General features: G+C 41.4%; 1 protein-coding gene across 1 annotated transcript in view; it reads left to right on the top strand.

Moving 5' to 3' along the window:
• The window catches only part of LOC110975395 (branched-chain-amino-acid aminotransferase, cytosolic-like), a 50263-nt gene that overhangs the window by 13512 nt on the left and 22870 nt on the right, over nucleotides 1–13881 (top strand). The window contains exons 5-6 of the mRNA XM_022227851.2: nucleotides 1217–1336; nucleotides 3716–3879. Coding sequence (XP_022083543.2) covers nucleotides 1217–1336; nucleotides 3716–3879 — 284 coding nt within the window. The remainder of the gene's footprint in view (nucleotides 1–1216; nucleotides 1337–3715; nucleotides 3880–13881) is intronic.

Raw genomic sequence — 13881 nt, 5'->3', positions numbered from 1 at the left:
TGGGAGTTAACAAAGCGGAGTGCATGGTGCTCCTTTCCAGCATCGGAGGGCAAAGTGCAGACCAATCATATTCAGCGTAGTGTCCACCAGTTCTTTGGGTGTGTCAGTGCCAAGAATTCCTCTGGACCATAGCTCAGCTTCTTCGTTGTCAGTGATGACTTCACGGCTTGTGATGGCTTGCTTACGTGGTGCCTTCTTGCCAACTGATGACAGCTCAATCATGCGGATGCCCCAAGAGTTTTGGAGAGGCTTAAAAATGTCCTCATTAAGGAGTTTGATACTTCTCCCTTTCATTTCCAGATAAAGCTGCGAGGAAGTGGTGAGCTCGTACAGTGTTTCGGTGGGTTAGTCCTGTCTGTTTCCCCTCTTAGCCTCCATGATGACGCGGCAACGAGAGTAAAAGATTTCGTGTACTACATGTACTCAATTTAAATGGGTATTAAGCCTAAACATAACTTGCAAAATTCTCTCTCACTACAACAACTTACATGCATACATATGTACATCATCAGATCTGTCAACACTGCCACCCAAATAAACTCCATCATGATTTGTAACCAAGTCGTATCTAATCAAAGCAAAATGTTATCAGTTAACACTCCAAATATAAGCGAAACCTACTCTCAACTGATGCAGATGCTCCTGAACATTCCACTGGACCATTCCAGCGGAACAGCACGTTCCTCATGAAACGCTAAAGCTTTCCACCGTGGGAGCATGCCACTCCAGTGACAAGAATCCGAGCGTTCCGACTTTCAAGATATCCTCGCATACTGATGTATTCTTACTTCAGTGATTGAATTTGATCAAGCTTTTACTTCATACTGAAATATTGCCCTCATGTCCATATTGTGCCAGTACACCTACAGTACATGCACATTACTGTACATGTACGGTACCGCTATGTGTAGACTAGGCATAGCGCATACATTGAGTCGTATATGTACATGTTCATTTTGTTCCATAACCAGATCCTATTTGTACCTGCAGGCAAAAGCTTTTTTACTCCATGAAACACATGACTGGGTACATGTGCAGCATGGTATCTTTCGATCCCACCATTTTGATGACGGAAACACTGGGGGTTTTAAACATTGATCAGCCCCAACGAGATCACTGTTCGTGTGTGCACATCTATGTTCTCAGTCCAAATATGCCGTGGTAGGAACGGGCATGTGTAATAACACTGTCAGTGGTTCATGTTCACACAACACAGGTATTTGACAAAGAGGAGCTGCTGAAGTGTATGTCCAAATTGATCAGCCTGGACCGAGAATGGGTGCCCCACTCCACGACTAGCACACTGTATATCAGACCAACCATGATTGCAACAGAGGTAAGTTCAGTTTCGTTGAGGTCATCTTTTAACGAAGATGAACTAGGATCTGTGCACAGGAGGTCCTGAGGTTTACAGGGTAGGTCAAAGGCTTACCAGGGGTGCCTCAGGCAGCTGCCAAATGGCCCACATCTGCAGAGAAGAGTCAATGAAAAGCAGTTGCAGTTTTAGAAGTGGGAGGAAAATGCCCGGGAGAATTTTCTGAGTAGATCCCACAGGTTTACACATATTAGGGACTGAAAAACCTATCTACATTTGGACCAAGCCAGGAAAGGTGAGGAAAGAATCGCAGTGCCAACCTGACTGCCATTGAGTTGAGATGTGACAAATGCTGAGGGTAAGCTTGAGTAGGCTCCAGGCAGCAACGATTATCACGGTACATATAGACCGGTAATGAGGTCACGAGTGCACATCTATATGCGCTGAGGGACTGTGAGTGACTAGAAGAATACCAAGGGCAATAGGGTCCTCTCCTGGCCATGCACTATGCAGGTGCTGATTAACTAGTGAGGTTGCTGCAACCAGTCCGAGGTTTTGCACAGGAATTTACATGCAGACAATGTCTGGGTGTCTGTCTAGTTTAGGCTAATGCACGCTTCTTTCTAGCTTGTAAAGTTAACCCCACTTGATGGTACATGTGTATGTATGTACCAGGGTATACATGTACATGTTCATGTACACTGTATTTCAGCCAACCTGTATAATAAGAACCAGCAAGTGGTCAGTTTAATATCGTCATGTCAGTGCAACAAGGTCATGTCTCGTGTACACAACGATTGGAAGATGCGACCTTGTGACACTGACACGATGATATAAAGTTCACAATTTGCTCTGATTTAGGACTTGTGATGACGTGTTTCAACACAGCAGTGAATGGTGTTTGGGTTGGAACTCACCGTATGCATCCACAGTTGTCTCCCCATGTTGCCTGTGACTTACTGACCACGCCAACCGATTTGTGTTGGAACTGTACTGTCTCCACTTGTGTATCAGATCTATACATGAGCTCAGTTGAAAACCTTTCCACCAGCTTGTCTTGTCTTGGCCAGTGAGGGTGCACTTCCATTCAGGCGAATACGTGTAGGCCGAGTTTGGGCGGCTTGTTCCCGTATGTTCATGAACAGCTTAATTTGTTGTTCGTGGGTTGGCCGCTCGAATGCTGGGAACAAACAACTGGTTATCGCTGGTAGTTAGTGACAAGCAACATGCAACATGGCGGCACCCATGTAGGCTACGTTATTCGAGAGTTAATGTCTGGATGGGCTGAACTCTTTTCAATATAAACAGGAACATTCATTTCTGTGTTACGGAAAAAAATTAATGTTAATTTTGCAAAACTTCCCATTGTCTATGGCTTTGGAAGCCATCTTTCTACTTTTTTCAGCTGTTCAAAAATCAAATCTCACGAGTTTTTCCGTGTGTTCCTGTAAAACCCTGACGAGGAGGTGGTGTGTGATCCTGTTCTGAGAACAGTGTTCTTGAGTCATGTTCCTGCCGTTCGAGCGCAAGAACAAAAAACCCGTGTCAAGAACAGGCTGCCCGAACTCGACTGTACAATGCATCACCAAGAACTGGCTGGTTTACTTGCACTATGGTACATGTACATTTCCTCATCGGTTTTGCATTGACAAGTTATTGGCATGGCTGTCTTAAGGGGAGTCGGGCTGATGTAGTGACTCTTTCTTCACCTTCCACCTCTGCGACCCAGGTTCGAATCCCACGTAAGCCAGTCCTTGCCTGATTCCGTGGGTTTTCCCTGGAATGATTATCTGGGGAAAATGAATCAGACAGGGACTGGCTTAGACGGGATTCGAACCTGGGTTGCAGAGGTGGAAGGTGAAGAAAGAGCAATGAGGAAAACTTCCCACCTCTAACACTGAATATTTCTCCAGTGTCTTCTTAACTGTCTCTTTATCCTGTAATTGGTGCTAAATGCACTGTTAGATGAACATAAATTAAGTTTGAATAAGAGTTAACAGAAGTTGATTTGCCGAGAAAAAGCCTGTAAATTCTGAAGTTGTATATAGGGAACTGTTATGCCAATTGCATGTCCCTTAATTCATTTTTTATTCTCTGAGTTTAAACTGTGTAGCAGATGTGTCAAAGCTTACAAACACCAATAAATTGAAATTCATCCAAAAAAACACTGCACTTGTGTTTCTAAAGTTGCTTTTGTCATTTTGCTGGATAGCTTCAGGTTTGTCAAATGCACTGGATGTAAGTGCTTGTAGTTTTCAAAAACTCTGCCAGGATCATCTGTACATATACACTGAAAGGACTTGATTAGAAGCTACATAAATGTAAGGCAGGGTTTATGATTGACTTTTGTTGATTTTTTTTGTTATCTTGACTCAATTTATTTTTCTCTCTTTTAACCAGCCGTCGCTGGGTGTCAGCCCTCCTGGTCACGCTAAACTGTTCGTAATCATCGGGCCTGTGGGTCCCTACTTTGCAACCGGAGCGTTCAATCCTGTCCGGTTGTACGCCGACACCAAGCATGTCCGTGCGTGGAAGGGTGGCGTCGGCTACGCCAAACTGGGATGGTGAGTTATGAAAATTGTAGGCTGCCGTCAGTAGCTCACCACACTTGTGACTTACCCCTCACCTTCTGTGGGAGTGCGCAGGAATGGGACGTGTGTTGTGCTATCAAATGCTGCCCAGGGGGGTGGCTAGAGCACATCTAAGAAAACGAACTGACCAAAAAGTGGTTGTCCCAGGAGCAAGAAATTGGCAGCGTACAATGTACAAGTATGTACATGAACGGTTGGCCAGTCATGCCCCATTGTCACCCCTTGGCCTTGGTTTCTAGTTTAGAAGTGCTGTGTTATGGGGTCTGCCTTTAAAGCTGTGCACCTGACTATATACCGGTATCTATGTGGTAGCTCAGCTCAGGCCGTGTCCGAAACGGGCCTCCAGAGCTACGGCTAGGTCTATTGTCTGCACGTCTCCACGCATTTCCAATGGAGCGAAGACCTAGACCTAGCTCTAGACAAGAGATTCGGATGCAGCCTAATACACTCAAGGAAAAAAGAAATGCACCACGTAGAAATTCTCATATTTTAGGAAGTAGGACTGGCACTGTAAAAATTGGTGCATGTTCTAGATTGAGCATTTAGAGATAAACGTCAATGTGTAATTATCGCGTTCCAGTTGAGTGAGTTGGGTGAGTGCCAAAAACTGTGTTTTTGCATTTTATGCTAACACATGAGTGACTCCCAGATATGCATTTGACCATTCATGTCCTGAACACAACCCTCGCCTATAAAAAGACACCAAAATGACGCCAAAAACACTTGTATCCACGATGCCACGACTGTCACAACCTGAGAGAGACCGAGCCATTGGCATGTTCCAAGCTGGAAGGAACCAATGAACCGTTGCCAGGCTGTTTAGGGTCCACCACTCAACGATTGTGCGTCTTGAACAGCGCTACAACACTACTGACACCTCCGCAGATCGTCCCTGAGCTAGCAGGCCACGGGTCACGACCACTGCACAAGACCGTGCCAACGGGCTGTCCCACCTCCGTGACAGGTTCCGGCACGCTACACGCACTGCCGCTGAAACCATAGGGACACACCACAGGCAAGTGAGTGCAAGAGTGAGTACATGTACTTACACTTGCAATTTTTGAAAAAAACAAAAAAACCCTCATTTTTATGAGTACCCCATTCGCGTTTGCTGTCGCAGTGGTGAAAGTGCGTGCACAAAGCTCAGTGCAATTAAACGAAGCTGCTTTGGTACCCGCCACACCGTGCCCATGCAAAAGAATGCGTGATGGAAATGTGGCAACCAGCACCAGTCTGGACTGTACATGTACTGTACATTTCCATAAACACTCTTCATCGGCTGTAAACACATCACGAATGCAACCCTAACTTAAGGCTGCAGGTCCAAAAGACATCAATGTTGCTCGAGGTTTTCTGCAAGTTAATTCACAGAACTTGGTCTCTTATTTACATGTATGTATGTATTTTCTGCATTCATGAGTTTAATTTGAGGTTGTTCTGCTCGTGGCTCCAGTTCAAGGTTTATCGCCCACTGGTCTGGATGCACCATGCACGCTTATCACGCGATACATGGACATTGTTGTCTAGTTTACTGTCGCGATCGCCTGAGTAACACTGTGTGAATTGTCTATAATTTTCTTGTGAATTGTCGAATGTAGAAATTTGTACATAGATTAAGACAGGTGTAATTTGTAGATAATTTTGGAAGCTGTCGTCCCCATTGATGCCATTCAAACAAATATATGGTATGGCCTGCCCGATCGGGCAAACTAGAAAAAAAGAAAGTTTGTTGCGGCCTGGCCTGCGCCCTTGCAAGGATTGCTCAAGCAGCTGCGCATGCGGTTCTGGATCTACCAAACTTTCAGCAGGACCAATGAAAATTTTGAAGTACAGGTCTTGCTGGCTACCAGGAAAAAAGGTTAATTTCAACCCCTGCTGGGCTCGGGTGGCCCAAGCGGGATGGTTCATTGACTTGGTTTTCATCGAAGGAAATCTCAGTGCTGCCCGCTACCGTGACGAGATCCTGGACCCAATTGTACTGCGCGTAATGGTGCGAGTTTAGGGTCGTGCAGTGTTTCAGTAGGACAACAGTCGTCCCCAGGTGGCTCATGTGTGCATCGACTTCTTGGAGGAAAACGATTACATATTTAGAACTGGTAATGATACATGTACGTGTAACTCTAAGTTTAGGTAAATCGCTCTCACGATGAAGAAGTGGCCAACACGTGGCACGGTCTATTTCGTTAGCGGATGGCGTACTGAACAGCATGTAGGCCTCATGTGCTTGTTTCCACAGGCAGCCACGTAGACCAGCTGCCGAGTATACGTACATAAATGTTACTGTATGCGTGTGTGCTATGCAATACTGGCTTCTCTGGTACGGAACCTTGCATAGTAATCACTACAAAGATGGGAGATTTCAGCTCAAACACCAACAAACAGGAAATAAATGTACAGATAGACGCTAGCATTTGTTACTTGACTCACAGAAGATTAGAAGGGTACAAAGGTACCAGTCCATTCCAGAGATGATGACCGCTATGCAAAAGCTTGTCCCGAATCACAAGGCATAGCAACAGTGTCTTTATTCTGGGGAATTCAAATTGTTAGTCTCTGTGCAGTCGGATAACACAGTGTACCAGATTTGTATTCAAATTTAACTTGCAAGTGGCTTGTTGCTGTCTACTTTTGCTTTGTCTTCTTGTCAGTGTCGAACCATTGCATCACTATTCACACTTCCCTGTTTGTGAAGTCAATTTACTTCCCAACTTGTATCTTGGACGCCATGACTTTGAACACTGACCAAGACAGACTTTTCAGAGCCTGGTTTGCATTATTTAGACTAGGAAAAAATTAGAACTAACTGAATAAAAGCAGGAATATAAAGTGAACCAGAAATAAAAATACTCAAGGCATGTAACAGTGTATGTGTACGTATACGTACATGTACATGTATGTGAATGATAAGGTTGGAGACAGAGAGAGTACCATACGTGTATCAACCACACACTCATTGTGCATTGGACCTTGTAAGGACCTGCACAGTATGAAATGTCCCTCAAGTGAATATTTTTTGCGGGCTTTTCCCAACTCAATTGTGCCAAGAAAACTGGAGTTGGTGTGCCAAATTTTGGGGTCTATAGGTCCACTAATAGCATTTATTGAAATTGTTCACCGCTCGGACCATGACTGAAGGGGGTGACGTGGGAGACCATGCATACATGTACGGTGCACAAATTAGACGTCTTGTATTGAGCAACCCGACCCTAGACCACTGCATGGTTTACATGTGTATCTTGCCCCAGGCAAGTATTGAGTCGGTCCCTGTACAAAAAGTGTGGTCACCGGCTTTTAACTGTGACAAAAGAATTCCGTTGTCATTGTTCACCCTGTTATGGGGTGACTGGTCATGGGCATATGAATTCTAAACAGACTTCTAGGGGGGACGGATGTTTTAGGTAACAATAGTTGAGAGTGTGCATAGGGATTGGACATGTGGGGGGTCCCCATTGGCCCCATATTGTGCACGGTATCGTCATGGAAAGGGACCTGTGATGGACTGGGCCACTGGGGGATGTTATTGCTCCAAGAGACACTGGCCTGATTTATCCAACTCAAGTAACATGCATCACCCACATGTACTTGGATGATCTCAGAGAGGTATAAAAAAATGGAAAAAAAATGAACATGTTTTTGATTCAGGAAATTAAATGATGAAAATTACAAAAAGAAAATTATAACAGCCATGTTCTGAATATACGTTTGATTTCAGGCAAAGATTCAAACTCATGTCATCTGTAATTGAAATGAAAGAACTCAAAACAGAGAAGCTTAATTTCGACTGTTTAATCATGTAAAGGTCATTAAATTTGTAATCACCACTTGCCTCTAAGAATTGCTGTCAACTTATCTGTCATTGAGCCGAGTAATAAACCTCACTTGTGGTTCCAGAGCTACATGTACATGTACATGTGACCTAGCACATCGAAATAAGGACTAAGTTGCAAATTGACTTTTTGAGATGTACTCATGTACATGGTCAGACAGAGAATTTCATAAGAACAAATCGCTACTGCATCCAGGCTCGTGTCAAGGAAATGTGAAGATTGCCATTTGGATCAACCAAAGGGATAACTCAGAAATAATGAACCAACAGACACCTTACTTCTGCAGTAGACTACATTAATTTTATGTATCAGCTTAAATTGTCCTTGATAAGGATGATACTGTTGTTTGGTAATGCACATCCGAATGAACATGCTGTAATTATGTGGTCCTTGACATTAGATATATATCCTTGTCAAGTTACTCCTATCAAAGTCCTTTCTTAAATTGTTTGTTTTGTTGATAATGCTTGGTGCTGGTACATGTACATGTACCATGTGTACAGGTACAGTAGGTGTTTATTTTTCCTGTACAAATCTGACCAGCCAGCCTATTGTCCAAAGAAAGTAGGCCATCAGAAATGGGCAGTACTGTACTTGTATTGCTCCATGATTGATTGGAGAAAAAAAAGTGAGACCTTGACGCTCACAAAAAGAGTGCGGGTCTGCCACATGTACCTGAATCGTTTTGAAAGGCACGGTGCCAATCCGAGCGTTCCGCCTTAAAGATTCTGCCACTTACATGTAAAAACAATTTGCCACTGTGGTGGATTTTAATGCGGTAAAGGACAACAGGACAGTCAGAAACAAATTTGTCAGGGGCCCATCAGCCCGATAAGCTGAAAAAATGGCCATGAAAGTACAACCACATTAATACCTCAATTTGGGATTATTCACGGTCAACCCTTGACCTGCATATGTGCACATAAATTATAAAATGAGCGAGTACTTGTATGCACAGGTTCATGTAGTTTAATATGCAATACCAACCGTTAATCGAAGCCTGTATACACGTACATGTGTATAATGTACAGTCATTTGCAAAAGTTAATGACCACCCAAAATATATTAACCTGAAGAGAAGCCAAACTTAAACCAATCAATCATGGCAACTTACATGTATGTTTACTTCCAATGTGTAACCTCAGTGCATGTACCTGTACTGGTACATGTACTGTATCTTGATTTAACCGCTATTTGACTGCATTTCCATGATTTGAAATGTTAATAGTCTAGTCTCTTCTTTATTTCTAATTACTTAGACAGGTTTGTTTTTACCCATCTGCCTTACTGAGGAAATGTCATACAAGACCTCCCTTTGCAAAAAATTCCATTCAAATGGGTACACTACATTGGTGTTATGTGCTTGTTAAAAACGTGTTAAAAGTAATCATTCAATGGGACAATGTCATGCAGGCCCAGCGACAGAAATGCCAATAAAATTCCAGTTGGTCTTGAACTTCTGCAAATGACTGTATATATGAAGTAATTGGCATGAGGGAAGTACATGTACTGTAAATGTGGAATTCTGAATACATATATCAGGTACCATCCCCATTAAAGTTTCCATCCTTTTCCCCTACTGTACCTGCCCCCCCACCATATGTTTGCAAGAAACAAAAACACACCCATGCAGTCCAGTTCCGTCCAGTTTTGTTGTTTGAGGATACATGTAGTTCTTTTAGCTGTTTTTCTTCAGAAATGCTAGGTCGTTTTTCTCAGGGGGGCCATTTGGAGAGAACTTGGAGAAGTAGATGACAGAATAAGTTGTTGACTTCTTTTAGGAGTGATCTCCAGTTTAAATGTTAGGTTTGTTTTTTGGTTGTTTTTGATGAGGTGCATATGACATGTACATGTATACGTGAATCTTCGTCTTCTGTAAAACATGACTGTTTCAAAAGAAACCAAACAATAGAAAATTATGCTTCTAAATGCAAGAAAGTATGCTTTCCACTTTGTATTTGGGGAGGGTTCCCAGATAAAACTGAGTTTTATATGCACCGTTAATGGTGCATTTATGAGCAGATGTCATGTTATGTTAATAGTTTTTCCTGAAAGTCGTTTTGGTATTCAGTGGTGATTGTTGGTTAAACATGTTAAAAGACATAGTTTCATTGAAGCCAGTATACGTTTTGTGCTTTTCACTTTGACTTTGACGGAACACTTCTGGGAATTGTAGAAAAAGTTATACTGGAAAGAGGAAAAGACAGTGACTAGCAGAATAAAATACGGACAAAAAAAACCAGTCCATGATGTACCCATGCTCTTCCTTTTAATAATGAAAGTGCTAATAACAAAGCAATATACACAAGACTCAAAAACATGTACATGTGGAGAGTTAGGCTGGGTTTGCACTCCACTGCTTCAAGTTCAGGCACAGAGGCATACAATTGTAGTTTTATTCTTGGCTTTGCTACTTGTATTGTTGGAAGTTAACGAAGTTGTAACACAAAATGCCTTGATGTAAGTAGTGTCATTACAATTTAGACTCATATTTCTTGAAGATGATCACCGGACAGAGCCTCCCTAGAAGGATGAGAATTCAGGTCAAATCAAGATGAAACTTTAGAGCTCCTTATGCCTGTTGACACAAGGTGAATAGTGCAAAGTAATAAATCCAAAAAGACAGTGCTTTTTCTGAGTTACAGCATTCTGAGTTGGGAACCCTCTAGTGCTGTGGAGAGAGCATGTACATGTTTCCACCATGCCATGAAATTCATAAACAAACTGACTGGAAACCAGACTTGTACGTTTTTGTGTTTGTTATTGTGTACTTGTGTGGGTTTATAACCTGTCCCCATTGCCTTGTTTATGTAAACTGAAGACCCCCCAACAAAGTAATAATAGTTTCTTCAATATCTGGCACAAATAGGCCAATTCGCACCCCACCCTATTTCCTTTAAAAGCAGAATTTGTTGTTGGCCTTGCTGCCATGTGTGAAAATAACAGGCTAAGTGAACTGAAGCGGCAAATTTGTTACGTTCCCATGGAGTACCTGGTCACTAGATTTTTTCATACTTAATATTGTAGTGGCGTTTACATATATCAGATGTAACTCAGGATGGGACGATGGTCAATTAAATCTGTGCAGCAACTGCAATATAAAGTACATAAATCGTGTGTAATGCTGGAGATCAGCAGTGCACATTCACTAGCCACTCTCCTTTCAGAAAACAACAGTAATAGTTTACATGTACCTTGCCATGGACCATTGTGCTCAAAGGCAAACTCTGTGTATGGAAGCACTGAGGTTCTCCTCCCTCCACATGCATACATGTACATTGTACTGCACACATGACTTTTTACATATACAAAGTGTGGACATTCCTTTGTTTTCCTATGGTCAAGGAAACGTGAGGAAAATGCTCCTTTTTCTCCAATCAGGATAACTCCCTCGAGCTGGATTTTTGATGATGATTTCCTGGACTGTTCCTTTTCATTTTGCCACGGATAACCTTGACCCCAAAATGCCTCTGAAACTGTTTTTCAGAGAGGGGAAAACATTGTGTGGACGTGTGGGAGTCCACACAACGCCATCGCGCCCGAGATTACGTGGACTTCTTTTGTGCAGAGGTCCCCACTACTGTATGTATGCCAAGCCTGCACACATGGGTTTACATGCACACAATAGATTGCATACTGTACTTTCTGAAGTGAAATAGACAAATACATGGATGTGACAAGGATTCACTTTCCCAAGAATATGCATATAAATATCTGCCCACCTGTATGGTAACCTACTGTGTGACAATTCTTTTTTACTCAAGGGGAAATCTGTCAAAATCTTTCCCACGTGAGATAACCTACAAGTGAGCAAAGAGTCTCACAGATACATTGTACATGCAATCCCACAGGTGAGAAAAGACTTGGGTGGATTTTCGTGAAGTGTAAAAATCTCTTTTCAATTGTGGAAACAAATTTGATAGAACTTATATGAAAATGTTCATTCACGATTTTATGTTTCATAAACAGAAAGTGAATTTCCTTGGAAGAGAAAAATGTGAAGGGAATTTCCGAGTCCCAGGTATACTTTGCAATGTACTGTAACTTTGTAGTAACTATCCTTCCACGTGAAAATACATTGCTCTGGTTTTTTTTTCAGTAAGAGAGAAGAGTAGTGAAATACATGTACAATGCCAAAAGCTTTTGATTTGGTTATTTGTTCCATAAATTTGTTGTACTTTTGACAAACGTGGGCAGAGAAATTGAAAATCAGGTGTTTGTTCAGTGCTTTGACACTGATGAAGTGGTGATTAAAGAAATTAAGGAAGGACATATGTACATGTCAGAAAATTAGTCAGTTACATTAATCAAAGACTCAAAAATAATATTTTTTTTGTGTTCCATCTCATTCAAGGGAACATTATGCATGTATGAAGACATTTTCTGTGTGGTTTTGCTGCATAACCAATTTCTGACATGTCAGTATTCAACTTGCAAATCATGTCTACTTCTGACAATGGCAAGGTACATGTACATGTAAGATGCATTGATAGTGCCAATTGGGAGAGCTTTTCTACATGTCTACGTGCATGTGCATGAGAAAGTTCCCAGATATTTCTCCATATACATGAAAAAATGTCTGTGTGCAACAAAACTAAAAAAACACCAAATACAAAAACCTTGACCCTGAAATTCACCATGAGGGTCAACAACATAAGGGGTTGTTTGGCATCCACTTACAATGTAGATATATTTACATTTCCTCCTTATCCCGTGACTTACTGGTATATTCCCTGGTAATTACCCAAAACTTACATGTAGTTCTTGATGTACATGTACGTGCACATGTCCATGTAAGAGTCAAATTTTGTACATGTAGGCCTGCGTGTACATGAACCAGTACATGCCATAATGCTGAACCTCACAAGCATACAAAAATAAATATTTGCTTAGTTTCAAAAAGGCATTTCCTTTCTATTACATGTACTTGATTGCCTGGCAACAGTTCAATGTTTATGTGCCTGAAGTGTTCACAGTTTTTGCTCTTTTCACATCACAGTCGTGGTTTTGCTGTCGGGCTGGGGTAACTTCATGTACATGGCTGATCACCTGTACAGGAAACTTAGTAAATTGAGTAATTCACTACATGTCAAAAAAATCTCACTCAAAAATACATGTACTAAATTATATACAGCTGTAGACACAACCGCTAAATATTACCTGGTACGAATATGCAACGTTCACCCTGTTTAAAATTCATTGGGCAAATATAAATTTTGATGTTAAAACAACTTTGGCTTCCCACAGGAATAGTACACATTGGTACCAATGAGGTGAAAGGGATCAGTTGTGGAGTACAAAGGTACACCGTACTGGTACTGACAATGTGCAAGATATGCACGATTCAAATAGGACATTTAGTCAATAATACCGGTGTTTTCATGAAGTGACAAAACCCCGAAAATCAATAATTTTTTGATCTGGAGGTTTTCCTACAATTTCACACAATGCCCGCACAATTCTGTGTGCGTACACGTGTGTGAATGATGTTGTACATGAACACCTGCTTGCGTGAAAATTTAATGAAATCTAGCAATTTTCTTCAAGCGCGTATTTTTTTACGAAGTGACAAAAGTGTATATAATGCCACAAGAAAAGAAAAAAAAATAAAGACTTCCGGGTTTTTGTGTTTCCACGAAGTAAACAAAAATCTTTTATTAGTTAATTTTATGAATTATTCTTTGATTAAGACAGTATATCTGCAATTAAGTATGGATAATAGCATTCTCTAAGTCTTAGGTTCCATGACTTTGTAAAAAAAATTCCTCAATTCGTAGCATAAAAGTGATCAAAAATGTGTATTGAGACAGTGGTATTTTCAAACGTGTTTATCTAAAATTGTCCGTTTGGCAGGATTTTGAGGCTTTTGTCATTTTGTGAAACACTGACGATACAATGTCAGAGTGTCAAAGGTACTCGCTTATGTGAGGGGCTTCAAAAACATCCCAAACAAAAATTCCCAACCATCAAAATCCATTAAAGCCAAAACGAAAGAAAGGATTTCAAGTAAAGCCAATAGCTTACTCACAAAGGGGATTGAAAAGTGAAAAAATGTTTTCTAGGTCAACATGAATTGAAAATAACATGTCAGAAATGTAAAAAAATTGACTTTTTGCCGCTGGTTGTGAGGAAACAGCACCATGACTAA

The sequence above is a fragment of the Acanthaster planci genome, linkage group LG20 (assembly GCF_054643075.1).
Source record: "Acanthaster planci isolate LZ-2023a linkage group LG20, COTS_SCS, whole genome shotgun sequence".
NCBI lineage: Eukaryota > Metazoa > Echinodermata > Asteroidea > Valvatida > Acanthasteridae > Acanthaster > Acanthaster planci.
The sequence above is the reverse complement of the archived record's forward strand: the minus strand, read 5'-3'. Positions and strand labels throughout refer to the sequence as shown.